We start from the raw sequence: 20,656 nt of genomic DNA on the forward strand, positions 1-20,656 counted from the left end.
TGAGGTTAACCAACCACTAATCATTTCTCTCCAGCGAGATTGAGCAGCCCTATGATCCAGTAGGTCTGTGATGACCTTACCTTTTTACTATAGGTCTGAAATCAATGATACCAGGTTATATTCCAACAGGCTTATTCAAAATCATAAGCTTTTGGAGTGATGTTCCTTCAGCTAAAGGAAAGAGAAGCACATGGGCACAGAATTTGTAGGCAGAGAGATCAAAAGATCTTACAAATGGGTATGAATGGAGTGTCAACAGGCTGAATAACAAGTCTCTGCAGGTGATCGAGTGTCAGACAGTGAGAGTAAAGTGTCAGCAGCTGAACAACAAGTGAAAGGGTGACCTATGATGAGATTAATTGAGGCAAAGAGGTAATTATAAAAAAAGTAAAAATGACGTGGTGCTGGAAACAAACCAAATAACTGGAATCACATGATAAGTAGAAGAGTCACATGCCAAGGGTCTTACCAAAGTAACAAGTAATTCAAAACTGTAGAAACTAATTAAGGTAGATCATAACAAGTTATCAAGGAGATGGTGTCAATCAGGACAGTAAGGAAGATTTTACAAATACAGAACAGGATTGAGGAGTTATGTGTAGTGCCACATAAACCGAAGATCACGAGTGGTCATTAACAGAGGACAGAATTTGCTTTTGTAAAGTTGTGGAAAAATTTGGACCTAAAACATTTTCTGTTGAGGTACCTTTTTTGAAAAGTTTTTGCTTAAAACCCAAAACACAAACAAAGTACTGCAGATGCTGGAAACAAAGTTGGTCTGGCAGCATCTTTGGGGAGAGAAACCCAAATTAACGTTCTGAGTCCAATATAACTCTTGGGAACTAGTATGGATCTAGAATAGAAGTAGTATCTCTCAGCCTGGCAGTTGGAAAAATAAAGTGATACACACAGTCAACTGCAAGTTGACAACTTCTGTGCACCGCTAGTTGCATTTTTATTTTGTGGTACTCTTTTTTTTTTTAAATTTTACATATTCTAATTAACAAATTCTACAAGTACATTTAAGAGCAAGAGAGCAACTAGAGAGAGAGAGAGAGAGAGAGAGAGAGAGAGTATGGCTCCTTCAAGATCAACGAGGTTGTCTTTGTGATGAACCTCAGGAGATGGGCGAGATATTAAATGAATATTTCGGTCATCTTTTACTGTGGAGAAAGAAACGGAGGCTAGAGAACTCGGCAAAATAAGTATATATGTTTTAAAAACAGTTTGCTACTGTGGTGGAAATGCTGGAGGTTTTAGAAAATATATAAAGGATAAATCCCTGGGATCTGATCTCATGTATCCTAGGACTTTGTGAGAAGTTAGGGAGGAAATTGCAAGGTCCCATTGCAGAAATATTTGTATCATTTTTAAATACGGATGAAGTGCCAACTGACTGGAGAGTGGCTGATGTTGTGCCTTCGCTTAAGGAGGGATGTAAGGAAAAGCCTGGGAACTATAGACCTGTGAGTCTGACTTCATGGTGCGTAAGTTGTTGTGGATGATTCTGCAAGATAGGATTTAAATGTATTTGGAGAGGCAAGGAATGAGTAGGAATTGTGTGGTTTTGTGCAAGGAAAATCATGTCTCACTGACTTGATTTCAGTTTGTTTTTTGAGAGGAACAATACCAAGATTGACAAGGATAGAGCAGTAGGCATTGTTTACTTATTCTTTAGTGAAGCCTTTGACAAGGTTTGATGTGGTGGACTAATTGATAAGGTGAAATTACATGAGATTCAGGGTGGGCTTGTCAATTGGATACAAAATTGGCTTAGCTGCAGGAGGGCTGTGATCAGTGGTGTTCTGCAGGATTTGGTGCTGGGTCCACTTTTGTTTGTCATTTATATAAATGATTTAGATGAGAATATAGAAAGCATGGCCAGTAACTTTGCAGATTGAAGAGTCTGTTTCCATTCTGTCTATGGCTCTTATGACACCAAGATTGGCCGTATAAGTGGATAGAGAAAGAAGTTATGTAAGATTACAAAGAGATGTTGATCAGTTGGGTGAATGATCTGAAGAGTGACAAATGGAGTTAAATGGTTACTGGGTATTATGTTGGTAAACAAACAAAGACAGAATGTGTACGATTGAAAGTAGGGCCTTGGGCAGTATTGTAGAACTGAGACCTAAGGGTTCAGCTACACTAATTCTTTTGAAGTTTGCATTACACGTAGGCTGTTTTCAGGCGTTTAGTACGCTTGCCTTCATTGCTCAGACCTTTTGAGTCTAGGAATTTCGACATTGTCGAGGTTGTTGGCTATTATACAAAATTCTGGATGTGAGTTTGCTCGCTGAGCTGGAAGGTTAATTTTCAGACGTTTCATCACCATTCCAGGTATCATCATCATCAGTGAGCCCCCGAAGTGCTGATGTTATGTCCCGCTTTCTATTTATCAGATAAATTACCAGATAAATTTATTTCCAAATAAATAGAAAACGAACCTTCCAGCCCAGCGAGCAAACTCACATCCAGAACCTCAACCTGAGCTACAAATCTTCTCAAAACTCACTATTGTACAAAATGTGGAGGAATGGGATTGTGGGAGATATAGCAGTTTGGTTCGGAAATTGGCTTGCTGAAAGAAGACAGAGGGTAGTGGTTGATGGGAAATGTTCATCCTGGAGACCAGTTACTAGTGGTGTACCGCAAGGGTTGGTGTTGGGTCCACTGCTGTTTGTCATTTTTATAAATGACCTGGATGAGGGCGTAGAAGGATGGGTTAGTAAATTTGCAGACGACACTAAGGTCGGTGGAGTTGTGGATAGTGACGAAGGATGCTGTAGGTTGCAGAGAGACATAGATAAGTTGCAGAGCTGGGCTGAGTGGTGGCAAATGGAGTTTAATGCAGACAAGTGTGAGGTGATGCACTTTGGTAGGAGTAACCAGAAGGCAAAGTACAGGGCTAATGGTAAGATTCTTGTTAGTGTAGATGAGCAGAGAGATCTCAGTGTCCATGTACACAGATCATTGAAAATTGCCACCCAGGTTGACAGGGCTGTTAAGAAGGCATACAGTGTTTTAGCTTTAATTAATAGAGGGATCGAGTTCCGGAACCAAGAGGTTATGGTGAAGCTGTACAAAACTCTGGTGCAGCTGCACTTGGAGTATTGCGTACAGTTCTGGTCACCGCATTATAAGAAGGATGGTGGAAGCTTTGGAAAGGGTGCAGAGGAGATTTACTAGGATGTTGCCTGGTATGGAGGGAAGGTCTTACGAGGAAAGGCTGAGGGACTTGAGGCTGTTTTCATTAGAGAGAAGAAGGTTGAGAGGTGACTTAATTGAAACATATAAAATAATCAGAGAGTTAGATAGGGTGGATAGCGAGACCCTTTATCCTAGGATGGTGACGGCGAGCATGAGGGGGTGTAGCTTTAAATTGAGGGGTGAAAGATATAGGACAGATGTCAGAGGTAGTTTCTTTACTCAGAGTAGTAAGGGTATGGAGCGCTTTGCCTGCAACAGTAGTAGATTCGCCAACTTTAGGTATGTTTAAGTCGTCATTGGACAAGCATATGGACGTACATGGAATAGTGTAGGTTAGATGGGCTTCAGATCGGTATGACAGGTCGGCACAGTATCGAGGGCCGAAGGACCTGTACTGTGCTGTAATATTCTATGTTGTACAGAATATTGAGGCCTCTTCTGGAGCACCATGTCCAGTTCTGGTCTCCCTGTTATAGGAAGAATACTATTATTCTGGAAAGGGTTCAGAAGAGATTTACCAGGATGTTTCGGGGAATGGAGGGTTTGAGCTATAAGGAGAGGCTGGAACTTTTATTTTCACTTTTGTAAAGGTTTACAAAATAACGAGGCGTACAGATAAAATGAATGGCAGTTATCTTTTCCTTAGAATGGAGGATTTCAAGACTAGGGGGCATATTTTTAAGGTGGGAAGAGAAGGATTTTTAAAACTAGACCTGGGAGCTATTTTTTTTGACACGGAGGTTTGTTTGCGGAATGAACGACCAGTGGATGTGGGTACAGTTACCACATTTAAAAGAACTTTGGATAAGTACATGAACAGGAAAGGTTTGGAGGAATATGATCAGCATGGACTGGTTGGGTGAAATGGTCTGTTTCCATGCTGTATGACTCTATATGTGACATTTTGACCATTGACTATCCAGTTTTAATGCAGCTGGAACTAACAGTGCTTTTCTTTCCCGGTTAAATGCTTGACAGTAGTATGTATAATGGTTAATGATACTGTTTTGAGTGATTTTTGTTTATAATCTGAAAGTGATTGAAAGAAACTTTGGAATAATCCATACAGGTACTTTATTGAAGAAAAACTTTTTAAAAATTTACCTCAACAGAAATGGACTGTTATTTATTGATTAATTATTCCACGACATTTCAAAAATGCTTTTCTCTATATTAATGCCTACAAAAGCAGGCCAGCAGCAATATTTCCTTGCAGCAGCTTTGAGACTGGGACATTAGTTTGTCATTTATTGCTTCAGATATTTTTCTAAATGTCTAAAATCACGTATCAGGAATCAATTTCTTTTAAAGAATCAAATCAAATTTCATCTCATTCATTCCAAATATAGTTTTTGAAAAACATACATGTTATGGCTAGTGACAGACTGCCACCCTTCCTGATGCTGGAAGATAGCAATGTCCCTGGACATGTCTGTCTGGGCCTCCGGATTACGTTAGGGGTCATTGATGGAATTTGAACCATAGCAAGTGATGGAATTTTTAAATTCCATGAATAAATTCGGAATACAAATCTAATCTAGGTGATGCTGCAAAACCATATGCAATTTGTTGTTTGTTCTCAAAAACAAAAATCTAGTTCAGTAATCTTTTTTAGAAATGAAGTCTGCCATCCTTACTTGGTCTGGTCTACATGTGACTTGAGACCCATAGCAATGTGGTTGGCTGTCAACCGCTGTCTGAAATATCTTAAGGCCACTCTGTTCATGAGCAGTTTAGGATTGGGAAATAACCTCTGGCTTTGCCAGTGACGCTCACTCATCCTGTGAACTATTAAAGTTGTATCTTTATCATTCTGTCTAATTACGTAGGCATTGATGGCAAGAGGGTGCATAATTTCTAATGTGTGTCACATTCAGCAATTCATAACCTGGTCTAGATAGAATACGTTTTCTGAAACAGATAGAAAGCAAACATTATAATAACAAATGCTTTTGATATGCTGAAATTCTCAGGAGGTTTTGCTCTGCTCCATTTAATGCATGGAATACTTCATTTCACAAAAAAATCACTTGCCATGTGAAAATTAATTTACTTATGACGGTTTGTATATTTTGAAATTTTGTAATGTATATTTGAAAATTTCAAAGAGAAGTCACCAGCCTCTGTTTGCAAGATGACACAGTGAAAATAATTTGGAATTTAGGTGTATGTTGTTATGTACCATGTTAACTGGATTTTTGACCCAGCTACTCATCTGGCATTTACCTACAGTTCAGTTTAAAGAGAAGGTAGCTTTCCTTCTTTGTGAATTCCAAATACGCAGATGGGCACTTTTGAAGAAAAATCAAAAGTGTGAATTGTAGCCATATCATGCTAGGGATTATATTCAATGCTTGTGGGAATCTCCAAACATTTCTCTGAATTTGGAGAAAAATTACTTTAAATGTGGTTCTTGACAGCTGTTTTATAATGCTCACAATTGCAGAGGTTATGAGAAGAAATAGCATCAGGTTTTGGAAGAGATGTGATGTAGCTTAATATTATTATAATAAATGTTATTCCTGACGTAAAAATATTTATTGTTCTACAGCAAATAAATCAAAATGGATGGAAATATCTGTATTTATGCTCAGTTTTCTTAAGGTAATAGCATCAGTGGTAAAACATACCTAAATGTTATAATTGTAATTTTTCTGGTGCTTTGAGTTTGCTGTGCCATGCTGAGCTTTCCTACTTGGAATTGTTTTTCTCTCCAAGCCTCATCTCTCTTACGCTGCACTTGTTAGAGGAAGGCTCCCATGTGATCTTGTCAATCTACTTTCTTAATCTTTACCTCCCTGTTGCAAGCCCATTTAATGAAACATCTGTATATATTGGGTCCTTTCAGTAGTGATTTTGTAATTCTTTTTGTAGTTAATATTTTATTTAACAAGAAACTAAAGCCCAACAAGTTTGCATCATGTACAGTAGGTGCTGTAGACATGTGCATATTTGGTTTTTATAATTGAGCTCCCTGCTCCTCTGCATTTCTCTCCCCAACACTAATGTATTGGTTGTAACCTAAATTTGATGTGGCAGACTATGAGTTTGATTAGTGGGCATGAATTTGGAAGAGGAGGCACACTTGCTGAGTATGCGTTAGTAAAGCAGACTGAATGGGGAAAGTGTGCTTTGTACCTCCTGTAACAAATCTAGGGTGAGGGTATGTGAAAGATGAGGCTGTTCTTTTTGAACCAAAAACATGCATGCCTTTAGTTTGATATAAATTAAACTCTGAACTTGATGTTTCTTCCTATTTTCAGAGATATTATGTGGCTACCTCACGTCAGTTGAAGAGATTGGAATCAGCTAGCCGATCCCCCATCTTTTCAAACTTTAATGAAACGCTGCTTGGTGTCAGTGTTATCCGAGCTTTTGGAGAGCAAGAACGTTTTATACATCAAAATGATGCCAGGGTAGATGAAAACCAAAAAGCTTATTATCCCAGTATTGTTGCCAACAGGTAATCCAATAATCTTGCTGTGCTTCTACATTTGGGTCATTCGCACCATTGTGTTTTGGGAATGCAGAAATCATTAAAAGTGAATTCCCTTGAAGGTTTCAGTGTAATTAGTTCTGATTGTTGAACCAGATTCAGAGTGAGCAAGTGATGCTTATTATTTGTGCACAGGCTTTGAACAATGAATGCACAAAATCACAGGCAAGGGAGCAGGAGAGCTGTTTTGACTGATCCTATGAAATTAAGATTAACTATTTTTCTCTTGTTAACATCCACCAGGTGGCTGGCTGTGAGACTGGAGTTTGTTGGCAATTGCATTGTACTTTTTGCTGCCCTGTTTGCGGTAGTTTACAGAGATACTGTCAGCCCTGGGATTGTTGGGTTGTCTGTATCGTATGCCCTACAGGTATGGAGAATCAAGCTTACCATTCCAATAGCTATACTATCACTCATTTCAATTACTTTGTAATTGGACTACATTTTTGGCTGCTTCCTTAGAACTGTAACAGGTTTAAAATTTCACTGCCCTTTTTGTGCTGATCAGTTTAGCCAGCTGTACTGTTTCAGTCTTTTTTTTTAAATTTTACTTTGGGCTGCTGGTAAGATTTTCCTCACCACCTTGAGAAGTTGGGGTCTGACTTGCACGTTCCCACAATGTTGCTGCTTGTGTCCTTGGCAGGCTGCTGCAGTGTTCTCTGTATGGTACAGGCTGTAGTCATGGGACACCAGTAATGGTAAGGGTGGACAATGAACCTGGTGACCGGTGTCAGTTCAGGAAACAGCTCTTTACTGAGTTGTGTACTTAATGGGGACACTGCACTGGCAGAGCAAGGGCATGTTCTGTTGTGCTGCTAAATTGAAACCTCCTGGATGGTTGGCAAGCTATGAAGGAGGTGAGGAAGTGGTGTCACAAAGTACCCACCCTCTCTTATACCAATGAGATCTAACAGACTGCTGTTACTCTTGTACACCATTTGAGTTGCTGAGGTAATGTGAAAAATATTTTTCTGCCCTGAGGCAAAGTACAGCAAGGTTAACGGACTCTTTGTTTTGTAAAGTTGTCATACCGAGGTTTATAAAATCATGAGCAAAGATAAGTGAATTGCAGATGATGTTTCCCTAGGACAGGGTATTTTAAGACTAGGGGACACATTTTTAAGGTGAGAGGAGAGAGATTTTTAAAAAAAACATGAGGGGCAAGTTCTTTTTTAAAGAGGGTTGTTTGCACGTGGGATGAATTTCAAGAAAGTGGTAGATAGTGGGTACGAGCATTTGAGTGTTTGAGACATTTGGCTAAATACATGAATAGGAAATGTTGGAGGGATAGGAGCCAGGAGCAGGTGGGTGGCAGTAATTTAGTTTGGGGTTATGTTTTTGGCATGGACTGGTTGGACCGAAGGTTCTGTTTCCATGCTGTACCACTTTGTAATGTCGTCATACAGTGGCTGTCAGTAACTGGAGAATATCTTGCATCATGAGAGAATACCTCACTCTTAAAATGTTAGGGTTACATTTGTTTTGGCTTGCAGTCACTTTGTTAGTAATGAAAATTTAATTTCAATGAGTAAAGTAACATTTAGTTATTGTATAATATATTGACATTGTCTTAGAATTTATATAGCATTTAATTCATACACATCATTTTATTTAAAAATGTTACATGCCTAGATTCCAATGCTTGTATTAGGAAGATACTTCCCCTTGATCTTGCCATTTGGCAAATGAAACAGTTTTAGAGAAAAAAGCCAGGAGCTGGCTCCCCAAGAGTTAAATGAATATATCAAAGGATACAAACAGGGTAAGCATAGTTGGTTCAGATAACCCTGATTAATCTGTGTGTTAGACAAGAAAAATGGGTTCAATGTTCTGCTCCTGTTCCCATGTTCTTAAGAATATCTCCTGATTATTTAGGTGACATCAACATTGAACTGGATGGTACGCATGACCTCTGAGCTGGAAACGAACATTGTCGCAGTGGAAAGAGTGCAGGAGTACACGGACACTCCCAAAGAGGTAAGATTCAAACCAGAAATCCAAAATTGATCTTGCACCTGGGTATGGTAATACTGATTCTGAAGTTGTAATCTGCAAAATACAAGCCTGTAGATCTCAGACACTGACTCGGTATATGCTATGTATGTTTCTTTTGAATTCATTACCAGGTTGTGGAGGTCCCTAGTTGCCCTTGAGAAGATTGTGCTGAGCTGCTGTCTTGAACTGCTATTAGTTGGCCCGCAATGCTGTTAAGGAGGGAATTCCTGGATTTTGACCAAGTGACAGTGAAGGAGCAGTGACATATTTCCAAGTCAGGATGGTGAATAGCTTAGGGGGACTTGGTATTTCTTTGTATCTGCTGTCCAAATCCTTTAGATGATAGTGGTTGTGGATTTGGAAGATGATGTCTACAGAACCTTGGTGAATTTCTGTAGATGGTAGACACACTGCTAGAAGAATGGGTTAACTTGTTTAGTTGGATAGCTGGTTTGTAATGCAGTGAGATGCCAAATACAATGGAATCTTAAGAATCCTTAGAATCCCTACAATGTGGAAAAACCTGTTCAGGCCAATGAGCCCACACCAACCCTTGCAAGAGCATCCTACCCAGACCTATCCCCATCCCCCTACTCTATTCCTGTAACCCTGCACTTCCCCTAGCTAACGCATCTCACCAATGTATCCCTGGACACAACAGGTAATTCAGCCTGGCCAATTCACTTAAGTTGCATATCTTTGGACTGTGGGAGGAAATCAAAGCACCTGCAGAAACTCACGCAGATGTGAGGACGTGCAAACTCCGTACAAACAGTCACCCGAGGATGGAATTGAACCTGGGTCCCTGGCACTGTGAGGCAGCAGTGCTAACCACTAAGCCACCTTTCCCACACCTGGCTGAAGTCCATGAAGGTTTCTGTTTCTCAACCTGTTCCCTCACCTGGGTCACCCTCTGGTTAAATCTAATGACAGAGAATGTTCTGGCAAGACTATGGCAACTTCACCATTTTCCACACTGGTTCCACATCCACAAACATTCATTCCCTCCATCGTCAAAGCAGCGATGTGTCTGCTTTATCCCAGATATAGTGTTGATTTTACAAAATAATTTGCAGGGGCTGCAGGTATTTGTTCTGCCAGCCATTCACATTGAGTTATTTTGGGTGATCGGTCACTACCCCATAGCGTCCTTTGATATTTTCTAAGCACCCATGTAGAGTATTGATAAAATTAGAAATTCTTTTGTTGTTTTAAAGATGATAATTTTACTGAGGCATGTGATTGATAAAATAATGGTGCTTTGCTGAACATCAGCTTGCAGTGTGGATATTTCAGTGAATACAAAGACAGCAGCCTTGATTCTTAGAGTGCATGCGCATGGGAATGTTTGTACTAGCTGAGTAACAGGCACCTTATTCAGATAGGTCAGGGATGTGGGTGTCTGCTAATGTTAGTGGTATTGTCTTAATTAAGTAAAACTTCCCAGAGTCCAGACAGCTGATCAGATTCACCATCACGTGAATCTTCAGTGCACCCCAGAATGCTTTATAACAGGAAACTTGAAGTCATAAATTATAGTGCTTTACCTTTTGCTTTCATTCATTCAAGGGATGAGGGTCAGACCAGTATTTGTTGCCTTAATATTGCCCAGAGGGCAGTTGAGAGTCAACCGTATTACTGTGGATCTGAAGTCAGATATAGTCCAAACTAGGTAAGGATGGTAGTTTCCTTCTCTAAAGAACAATAGTGAATGAGATGGATTTTTCCAACAGTTATTGAGCTCTTAATTCCAGATTTTTATTGGATTCAAATTGCACCATCTACTGTAGCAGGATTTGAACCCAGATTCCCAGAACATACCCTGGATCTCTGGGTTAACGGTCCAGTGGTAATACCACTAGGCCATTACCTTCTCTTCACTACTACGGTGTGTAGTTTAATTCAAAGCTTTTAATAATGAGAAAACAATAAAAACATTTTTTAAAATTTATTTGCTTGTGGGATACGGGCAATTGAGTGTCAACTATGTTATGGTGAATCTGGAGTAGTGTGTGAGCCAGACAAGGTGATGTGGATATTGGTAAACCAGATAGGATTTTATAACAGTCAACACTAGTTACCTGGCTGCTATTTAATTAGCTTTTTATTCCAGACTTTATTATTAAATTTAAATCTCACCATTGGTCATGATGGGATTTAAACTCGTATTTTAACTCTATGTTGTCTTCCAGTTTTTTTTTGTAGTCATGGGTTGAAATTTATTTCATAATACATTTTAAGAATTTGTAGGCTCAAAATGGAGCACTTCTCAAAAACAAATGTATCAGTCGTTACACCTGCTGGAAATCCAGATTTTAATTTTTTTTTCATTTCTACGTAGGCACGTTGGATTAACAGAAGTAATCGACCACCTCAAACATGGCCTTCGGAAGGCAAGATAGAATTTGTAAACTATGGTTTACGGTATAGAGAAGATCTTGACTTGGCATTGAAAGATATTACCGTATCCATAAATGGAGGGGAAAAGGTGAGTGATTGAACTCTGATCGCCAGCACTGTTCAGTAAAAACAATATTTAGCTGAATTGGTGACCATGCTTAAAACTTGACTTTGACATTAAACATTATTCAACATAGGCTAACTTTCAATTTTGGTGACTACTGGCTTCGTTCAACTTCTGATTCATTTTTACCACCTGCATATTGTATTTCTTGAGTGTGAAAATTGTGTGTGTTGGACCATTTTTTACAAAAGGTTTGTAGCTTAATGAAGAGAGTTACGAAGTGAATTATGACAGATTGTAAGTCTGTTTCTATTACCCCTATGTAATCTCCTTCTATTCGTAATTGACTGCAAGTGGTTTGTGTTTTCTTTCCTTAGAAGTATACTTTTCCCTGGTGTAGATAGTTCCAAAGTATGCTTGTAAATTCTAACAAATGTAAAACTGGCAAAGTTTGTGAAGAGACGAAAGTTAATTACTGAAATTCTGAAAACCGTTTCAGAAAACGTACATAGAACATAGAACATAGAACAGTACAGCACAGAACAGGCCCTTCAGCCCACAATGTTGTGCCGACCATTGATCCATGTATGCACCCTCAAATTTCAGTGACCATATGCATGTCCAGCAGTCTCTTAAATGACCCCAATGACCTTGCTTCCACAACTGCTGCTGGCAACGCATTCCATGCTCTCACAATTCTCTGTGTAAAGAACCCACCTCTGACATCCCTTCTATACTTTCCTCCAACCAGCTTAAAACTATGACCCCTCGTGCTAGCCATTTCTGCCCTGGGAAATGGTCTCTGGCTATCAACTCTATCTATGCCTCTCATTATCTTGTATACCTCAATTAGGTCCCCTCTCCTCCTCCTTTTCTCCAATGAAAAGAGACCGAGCTCAGTCAACCTCTCTTCATAAGATAAGCCCTCCAGTCCAGGCAGCATCCTGGTAAACCTCCTCTGAACCCTCTCCAAAGCATCCACATCTTTCCTATAATAGGGTGACCAGAACTGGACGCAGTATTCCAAGTGCGGTCTAACCAAAGTTTTATAGAGCTGCAACAAGATCTCACGACTCTTAAACTCAATTCCCCTGCTAATGAAAGCCAAAACACCATATGCTTTCTTAACAACCCTGTCCACTTGGGTGGCCATTTTAAGGGATCTATGTATCTGCACACCAAGATCCCTCTGTTCCTCCACACTGCCAAGAATCCTATCCTTAATCCTGTACTCAGCTTTCAAATTCGACCTTCCAAAATGCATCACTTAATATCCAGTCTTGAAGGGATCAGAGAAATTTGAATATTGCCATCTTCCTTTAAATACACATCTACTTTTGTGTTATTGTTACAGCTAAGATTAAAAGAAGCTTTACTTTCTTAGATAAGATTTAAATATGTTGTTACTACGCTCAGTGATCTTGGATTTTTCATATTTATTTGTGGATGTAATGTTTTAAATTCCATTGGAAATCTTCTGCAGGTTGGAATAGTTGGAAGAACAGGAGCTGGTAAATCTTCACTTGCACTTGGTCTGTTTCGTATAATTGAAGCTGCTGAAGGGCACATCTATATTGATGGAATTGACATTGCAAAAATAGGTCTTCATGATCTCAGGTTTCAGATTACCATCATACCTCAGGTACATAATTGCAGTTTGAGTTTATTTGAAGTATAGTTACATTTTGTAAATTTGACCTATAAAATGTTACGCAATAAACCATACAACTGATCCAGTTCAATATGAATTATATTAGGACCCAGTCTTGTTTGCTGGTTCACTTCAAATGAATTTGGATCCCTTTCACCAGTACTCTGATGCAGATTTATGGACAGCTTTGGAACTGGCTCACCTCAAAACCTTTGTGTCTGGCCTTCCTGATACACTGAATCATGAATGTTCTGAAGGTGGAGATAATCTCAGGTAAAATGCAACCATCTGCTTTAAAAGCAAAGTAGAAATTGATTCCATCTGATTCATTTTGCATTAGATAAGTTTATTATAAAATAACACTGAATAATACTTGTATTACTCATGAAAATAAAACAAAGAATTGTGAATGCTGGAAATGCTACAAGAGCAAGCCAGAAGCTGGGAATACAGTGGCGAGTAACTCACCTCCTGGCTCCCCAAAGCCTGCCCATCATCTACTAGGCACAAGTCAGGAGTGTGATGGAATAGTTCCCACTTGCCTGGATGGGGGCAGCCCCAACAACACTCAAGAAGCTTGACATCATCCAGGACAAAGCAGCTGCTTGATTGGCACCACATCCACAAACATCCCACTCCCTCCACCACTGCTCAATAGCAGCAGTGTGTACTATCTACAGGATGCACTGCAGAAATTCACCAAACTCCTCAGGTAGCACCTTCCAAACCCATGACCATTTCCATCTAGAAGGACAAGGGCAGCAGATATATGGGAATACCACACCCTGCAAATTCCCCTCCAAGCCACTCACCATCCTGACTTGGAAATATATCGCTGTCCCTTCACTCTCAATGGGTCACAATCCTGGAATTCCCTCCCTAAGGGCATTGGGTCAACCCACGGCAGGAGGATGACAGCAGTTCAAGAAGGCAGCTCACCACCAGCTCTCAAGGACAACTAGGGATGAGCAAGAATCACAATCCCACATCCCACAAATGAGTTGGGGGTGGGGGGGGGGGGGGGGGGGTGGGGCGCAGGCGGGGGAGCGGAATCTGGAATAAAAACAGTGCTGGAGGAACTCAGCGTGTATGGTAGGATCTGTGGCGAGAGAAAAAGAGTTAGCATTTCAATAGTGTTAATGTTTCTTCGGAACGTTTCTTTTAAATTTTAAATCTCCAGCGTGGGCAGTATTTTGCTTTTGAGTGTTTAATTCACTGCCACGTCTCTCCTATGTGCACCCACCTTGAAGTCCTGTATTCTGTCTGACGAGATTTCCATTTTAATCTTTTGACATTTTCATCTTCAAAGATTGGAATAGCGTTACACTTCCGGAGAAAGGGGAAAGTTGTATGTCACTGCAATGAAGAAATGTTGAGACATACGCTGCATTGTGTTTCAATGACTTAATGGCAACATGTCCATCTACTTCAGCACGTCAAAGAAATTGGCATTTTATAAAAGGGGAGGATTAAACGAGGGGGCATAGATTTAAAGTGATGTGCAAACAAAGCAGGGGTGAGGCTTGATTAAAGCTTTTACGTACAATGAGTAATTAGTGTCTGGAATGCATGGCCTGAAAACGTGGCAGCGCAGGCTAAGCTGAGACAATTCAAGAGAGGTTTGGATGATTTATCTGAGTAGAACTAGTGTACAAGGATGTGAGGGAAAAGGCAGGAGATTGGTACTTGATACTAGAACCAGTACAGATACAATGGACCAAATGGCCATTTCCTGTACTGTAACAATTCTGTGATGTCATACATCGAATTCTGTTTACTCTCTTGCTGTTAATGTGCTGAGCTAGAAAACTGATGCAATCCAGTGTTTGGTTGCTGAAGTTACAGCAGACCAGCAGGAGAAACTCCAGAAATTCTCCGTCAACATTGCAATACTTTGATCTTGCCACACTAATTTTAGTCAGAAAGATACTGTTTGTATTCAGATTCAGAATGAGTATCACATCAAGGCACTGTATGAAGTCCAACATTGCAATATTTTGTAATTTCAGTGTTGGACAGCGACAGCTGCTTTGTTTAGCACGAGCACTGCTCCGGAAGTCGAAAATACTAGTTCTTGATGAAGCTACAGCTGCAGTGGATCTAGAAACGGATGAACTCATCCAGTCAACAATAAGAAACCAGTTTGCTGACTGTACAGTGCTCACGATAGCCCATCGTCTTAAAACTATTATGGATTACACACGGTAATGTCAAATTTATGTTGCGTTTGATGATCTCACTGAAATTTGTTGGATATTTGAAAATGCCTTTGTAATAAATCCATGTTCTGATTTATGGTATTAATTGAGGATCAAAGGAAGTAATGTTTGTCCATTTTGGTCAGTTTCAATTCCTCAAGTTGATCTTCTGTAACTTCTCTGGGGCTACATCATCAGAGCTCGGTCTGTATAATGAAGGAAGGATAAGGTTATATACATGCTCACCGAGCTGGTGGGTTTGATTGCAGATGTTTTGTCACCCTGCTAGGTAACATGGTCAGTGTGCCTCCGATGAAGTGTTGCTGTTCAGTCCCGCTTGTTATTTATGTGCCTTGGTTTGTTGGGTAGTTGGTACCACTTTGGTTCTTTTTCTCAGTGGTTTGAATTAGACCCTGTTGTACAATGTGTTTGTTGATGGAGCTCTGGTTAAAATACCAGGCCTACAGGAATTCCCTGGCATGTCTCCCTTTTGGTTTGTGTGACTATGGATGTGTTGTCCCAGTTAGATTCATGCCTCTCGTGGTCAGTGTGTACTGAGACCAGTGAGAATTGGTCATGTCTCTTGGTGGCTGGTTGGTGTTCGGGTATCCATGTTGTCGGTCTTCTATGTAATGTTTCTCACAGTCCTTGCCTGGTATTTTATGTATTATACTGGCTTTGGATATGGGATCCTTAACGTTCATCAGTAGCTGTCATAGAATGGCTGGAAGTGGTACCAACCCCCCAACAAACCGAGGCACATAAATAACAAGCGGGACGGGACACTAACACTTCACCCGAAGCGCACTGACTATGTTACCTAGCAGGGTGATGAAACATTTACAACCAAACCCATCGGCTCGGCAAGCAAGTCTACAACCTTGTCCACAACCCGAGCTACAAATCCTCTCAAAAACGTTAATGAAGGAAGGACTCTGCTTCTGGTTTCGTCTCTGTGTCCACCTTATCTGATGAGATTAACGGGTTGTCATTGAATTCTGAGGGATGATGGTGCATCAGCTGGTCAGTCCCCAGTCTGCTAGCTCCCTACCTGGCCTGTGTCTGCTGAGTGGACTGCAATTAAAATTGCCTCTTAAGTCACTTGGACTTATCAAGAGTCAACTGTAAATCCCTTTTCATTTAAAATCTTTCAATACCCCTAAGTTATCCAATAACATGAATAATCATACAATATAGAAAAGGCCCTTCAGCCCATTAAGTCTGTACTGACGGTGGCTCAGCAGTTAGCACTCTTGTTTCTCTGTGCCAGGGACCTGGGTTCAGTTCCACCCTCGGGCAACTGTCTGTGTGGAGTTTGCATGTTCTCCCAATGTTTGCATCTGGAATTTCTTCCAGCTGCTCCGATTTCCTCCCACAGCTTGAGGATGTGTAGGATAGGTGGATTTGCCTGGGAAATGCAGATTTACGTGGATTGGATGGGATGTTCTTCGGATGGTCAGTTTGGACTTGATGGGCCGAATGGTCTGCTTCCACACTGTAGGGATTCTATGATTCTAAGAAAACTATTCTAAATCAGCACTAGTCACATTTTTCCTGCACTGGGCCCATAGCGTTGCGTGTTATGACATTTCAAGTGCTCATCCGTGTACTTTTTTTAGAAAGGAATGCGGTTTCCTGCCTCAACCACCCTCCCAGGCAGTGCATTCCAGATTCCTACTGTTCTCTGGGTGAAAAACAAATTCCTCAAATCCCCTCCAACACTCCTGCCTTTATCTTTTTATAATTATGTCCCTTTTTTATATGACCCCTTGTTATTGACACGTGGAGTAAGAGGAACTGCTGTTTCCTACCTACCTCTTTATCACGCGTCTCATAATCTTATACAGGTCGTCTCTCAGCTTTCTCTTCTCCAAAGCAAACAACCCCAGCTTATCCAGCCTCTCTCCATTGCTGAAATGCTCCATCCCAGACAACATGGTGAAAACCGAAAGAGCTGTGGATGCTGTGAATCAGGAACAAAAACAAGTTGCTGGAAAATCTCAGCAGGTCTGGCAGCATCTGTGAAGGACAAAAATAGGGTTAATGTTTCTGGTCCGGTTCGAAGGAAGGGTCACTGGACCCGAAACATTAACTCTTTCTTTCCTTTTCCTTCGCAGATGCTGCCAGACCTGATGAGCTTTGCCAGCAACTTTGTTTTTACTCTGGACTTCCTGGTGAATCTCCTGTGCACCCCACTCCAACGCAATCACATCCTTCCTATAGTGCAGTGACCTGAACTGCGCACAGTCCTCGAGCTGTGCTCTAACCTAAGTCCTGTACAGCTTCAACGGAACCTCCCTGTCTTTGGAATCTCTGCCATGGCTTATAAAGGCAAGTGTCCCTTATGCCATCTTAACACTACCCATTAGTATTAAACTAACCTACCCTATTGATCTGGCTTCAGGGATCTGTCGACAAGCACCCCAAGGTCCCTCTTCCTTTTAAACTTCCTATTGTCTTGACATTCATTGAGTACTCCTTGTCTTGTTACTTTTTCCAAAGTGCATCACCCCACATTTTTCAGGATTAAATTTAATCTATCCATCTGACCATTCCATCTATAATGCTCCTGCTGTAACCTAACCCCCCCCCCCCCCCCCGCCTCGCTACCAGCCACCCAGTCAATCATTGTGTCATCTGCAAACTCGACAGATATATGAACAGACAGGGAATAGAGAGATGTGTTCAATGTGCAGGCCAGTGATTAGTTTAGAATAGCAGCGTGGTTAGCGCAGGAAGGGAAGGAATCTGGTCTCTGCTCTATCTACAGGGGTTGGACTCTGGGAAACTTTGCCAATTCACATGTGATATGCATCTATTAATAAAGTGTCATCACAAAAGCACATGAACAAATCATATGAGAGATAATGGGAGCTGCAGATACTAAGAATCCAAGATAACAAAGTGTGGAGCTGGATGAACACAGCAGGCCAAGCAGCATCTCGGGAGCACAAAACCTGATGTTTCGGGCCTAGACCTTTCATCAGAGGCTCTGATGAAGGGTCTAGGCCCGAAACGTCAGCTTTTGTTGCTCCTGAGATGCTGCTTGGCCTGCTGTGTTCATCCAGCTCCACACTTTATTATCTTGAACAAATCATATGACAACTTTCAGAGTGAAACTTGACGAGGGGGGAAAAAAGTTCAGTTTTTTTTTAAAAGAGCAGTTTAATATCGATGTTTTAATGTACTTTTTAAAACATGAAGTTCTGAACATCAGTCTTTATTCTTGCAAACGGTTTTAACTTGAATGTATTCAGAGTAATTGCACATGGAGATAAATGATGTTCAGATTCTCTTGTAGGCTGAGTGTTTCACAGACTGAAAATGGTAAATTCCTTGAGTTTGGACATTTAGAACTATTTTCGTGCAGGTTATGTGATTTTCAAAAAGGAAATTGAAATGATTAACAGTAAAATTGGATAGTCCAGTTATTGCTATGGTTTGTGCTATAGTCAGAGGAAGAAACCAAGCCATAACTGCACCAACTCAGATTCAGCAGATGAAGGTTTCGGTTCTACTTTCCTGATGGAAACAAAAACAAAACAACATTGCCACCTGCTGGGGGTTATCCTGTATGTCAGAATGGAGTTCATGGTGCAGATGTGCTATGTCTAAAACACTTTTATGTAATGATTTTGTTCTGAAATTATAGTGGATGATGGAGAAAGTGTTTTCTACCTTTTTTATTTTCAACAGCCTGGGATTCAGCTTGTATCTTGCTGACCCAACTTGAATAACATTGTTTAACAGAAATTACAGGTGAAACTCGGCAGATCTGGCAGCATCTGTGCGGAGAAAACAGGATTAAAGTTTCTGGTCCATGGCTCTGAAGACGTGCGACTGGACTTAAAATATCAACTCTGCTTTCTGTCCACAGATGCTGCCAAACCTGCTGAGTTTCTCCCAGCATCTTCTGTTTTTGAATAATGTGGTGTTTGAAAGTTCCTAAACTGCAACAGATGGTCTGAGGCAGAAAATGATGTGGAGGTCCCAGTGTTGGACTGGGATGGACAAAGCCTGATGTCTCTCGACACCAGGTTATAGTACAATAAATTTATTTAAAATTACAAGCTTTCAGAGTTGCTGCTCGCTTCACCTGACAGAGGAGCAGCACTTCGAAAGCTTGTGATTTCCAATTATCCTGTTGGAATATAAACCTGGTTTTGTGTGACTTCTGACTTTGAGGCAGAATAAGTTAATGATCAAGCTTATGTATACATTCAAAGTGGTGTTTTTGCGAATTTTGAAAAAGGTTATGCCAAATTCATTCTCACTGATCAGGAACCAGGAGTTTGTTGATGATCAAATACTCTGGATAGCCAAGAGGTCAATATTGTCAGTGTAAAAACATATTAAGTTGTAGAGATATAGTGCAGGAGATATACACATCATTGTTACACTTGTTTTACAGCATAAAACACTGAAATAATAATGCAACTTTGCCTTAACTAAAACTCACTGGTCGAGAGCCTTCTCACTCTCTCACCCTCAACTGTCTTCTTGGACATTTGTGGAGATCATGATAATACAGCAAACTTCTGATATTTGAAGTATATAAATTTTCACATTTTATCAAGAGTCCTGGTCCAGACAGTGTTTGTTGTAATATAATGCCATGTATTTACTTACATTTTGTTTTAAATGTGTTGATAGTGATAAATAGGATGTCATTTGTTTTAGTGGAAGGACAGGACTGCATGCATCTTACAAAGTGAAACCATTTTCTACTGCAGTTGATACTAGAACACGGGTATTTTCTAAAAGACCTAACCATTATCTTTTTGATTTTTGTAGGATTATGGTTCTGGACAAAGGCCAGATTGTAGAGTTTGATACTATACCTGCCCTTCTCCGCAGAAAGGGAGCCTTCTACAAAATGGCAAAGGATTCTGGACTTTTGTAATTTGAATTATATTTTCAGGGTTGTCTCAAGTTTTGAGTTGTTGCACATATATTACATCAAACAAAAACCTGAATGTTAAATCCTGTAAGTTGGCAATTGGTGTGTGTTTATAAAAAGTTTTTTGTATAAAACAAAATATTTTCATATTCCTCTGCTTTCTAAAGATTTTGATTTTTTTCTTTCAGTTGATAACTTCTTGCTTATTTAAATATTTATAGTACCTATAAATATTAAGATCTAAATAATAGGTGCAAAGCATCGGGATATTGAAGTTGTAGTGCATTATGGTACTGCATTTATTTTTGACAATTATGATATTTCATGAGTTGTAAATCATGAGGAATGATTAATAAAATTGTAGGTGCCTGAATTTGAACAGGTTCTCACTTATCATTGAGAGTAGATCTTCTGTAACTCTAGGGTCTTGAAGCACATTGTTTGCTGTTTACTGTGACCATACTGTAGCCTCAGTGTGTCAGCATCCTGTTAGAAAGTGAACTGAACTTGCCACATAAGGGGAGGTGATGGCCTCATGGTATTGTCGCTGGATTATTAATCCAGTGACCCAGACAGTGTTTGGAGGACTCCGAGTTTGAATCCTGCCATGGCAAATGGTGGAATTTGAATTCAATTTAAAATAAAATCTGGAATTAACAGTCTAATGGTAACTATGAATTGATTGTCGGAAAAACCCACCTGGTTTTCTCATGTCCTTTAGGAAAGGAAACTGTCATCCTTA

General features: G+C 40.2%; 1 protein-coding gene across 4 annotated transcripts in view; it reads left to right on the plus strand.

The window, feature by feature from the left end:
* The window catches only part of abcc1 (ATP-binding cassette, sub-family C (CFTR/MRP), member 1), a 137,840-nt gene extending 117,533 nt beyond the window's left edge, over positions 1 to 20,307 (plus strand). For 3 of the 4 annotated variants that reach the window (XM_059654195.1, XM_059654196.1, XM_059654198.1), the window contains 8 exons: positions 6,474 to 6,673; positions 6,950 to 7,076; positions 8,582 to 8,683; positions 11,043 to 11,189; positions 12,649 to 12,807; positions 12,923 to 13,089; positions 14,826 to 15,020; positions 19,809 to 20,307. In XM_059654195.1, the coding sequence (XP_059510178.1) occupies positions 6,474 to 6,673; positions 6,950 to 7,076; positions 8,582 to 8,683; positions 11,043 to 11,189; positions 12,649 to 12,807; positions 12,923 to 13,089; positions 14,826 to 15,020; positions 19,809 to 19,917 (1,206 nt within the window). In that variant the 3' untranslated portion in view covers positions 19,918 to 20,307. The remainder of the gene's footprint in view (positions 1 to 6,473; positions 6,674 to 6,949; positions 7,077 to 8,581; positions 8,684 to 11,042; positions 11,190 to 12,648; positions 12,808 to 12,922; positions 13,090 to 14,825; positions 15,021 to 19,808) is intronic. The other variant, XM_059654197.1, reaches the window with a different exon arrangement.
* The last annotated feature ends 349 nt before the right edge of the window (positions 20,308 to 20,656 follow it).

Source organism: Stegostoma tigrinum, chromosome 23 (genome assembly GCF_030684315.1).
Source record: "Stegostoma tigrinum isolate sSteTig4 chromosome 23, sSteTig4.hap1, whole genome shotgun sequence".
Taxonomy (NCBI): Eukaryota; Metazoa; Chordata; class Chondrichthyes; order Orectolobiformes; family Stegostomatidae; genus Stegostoma; species Stegostoma tigrinum.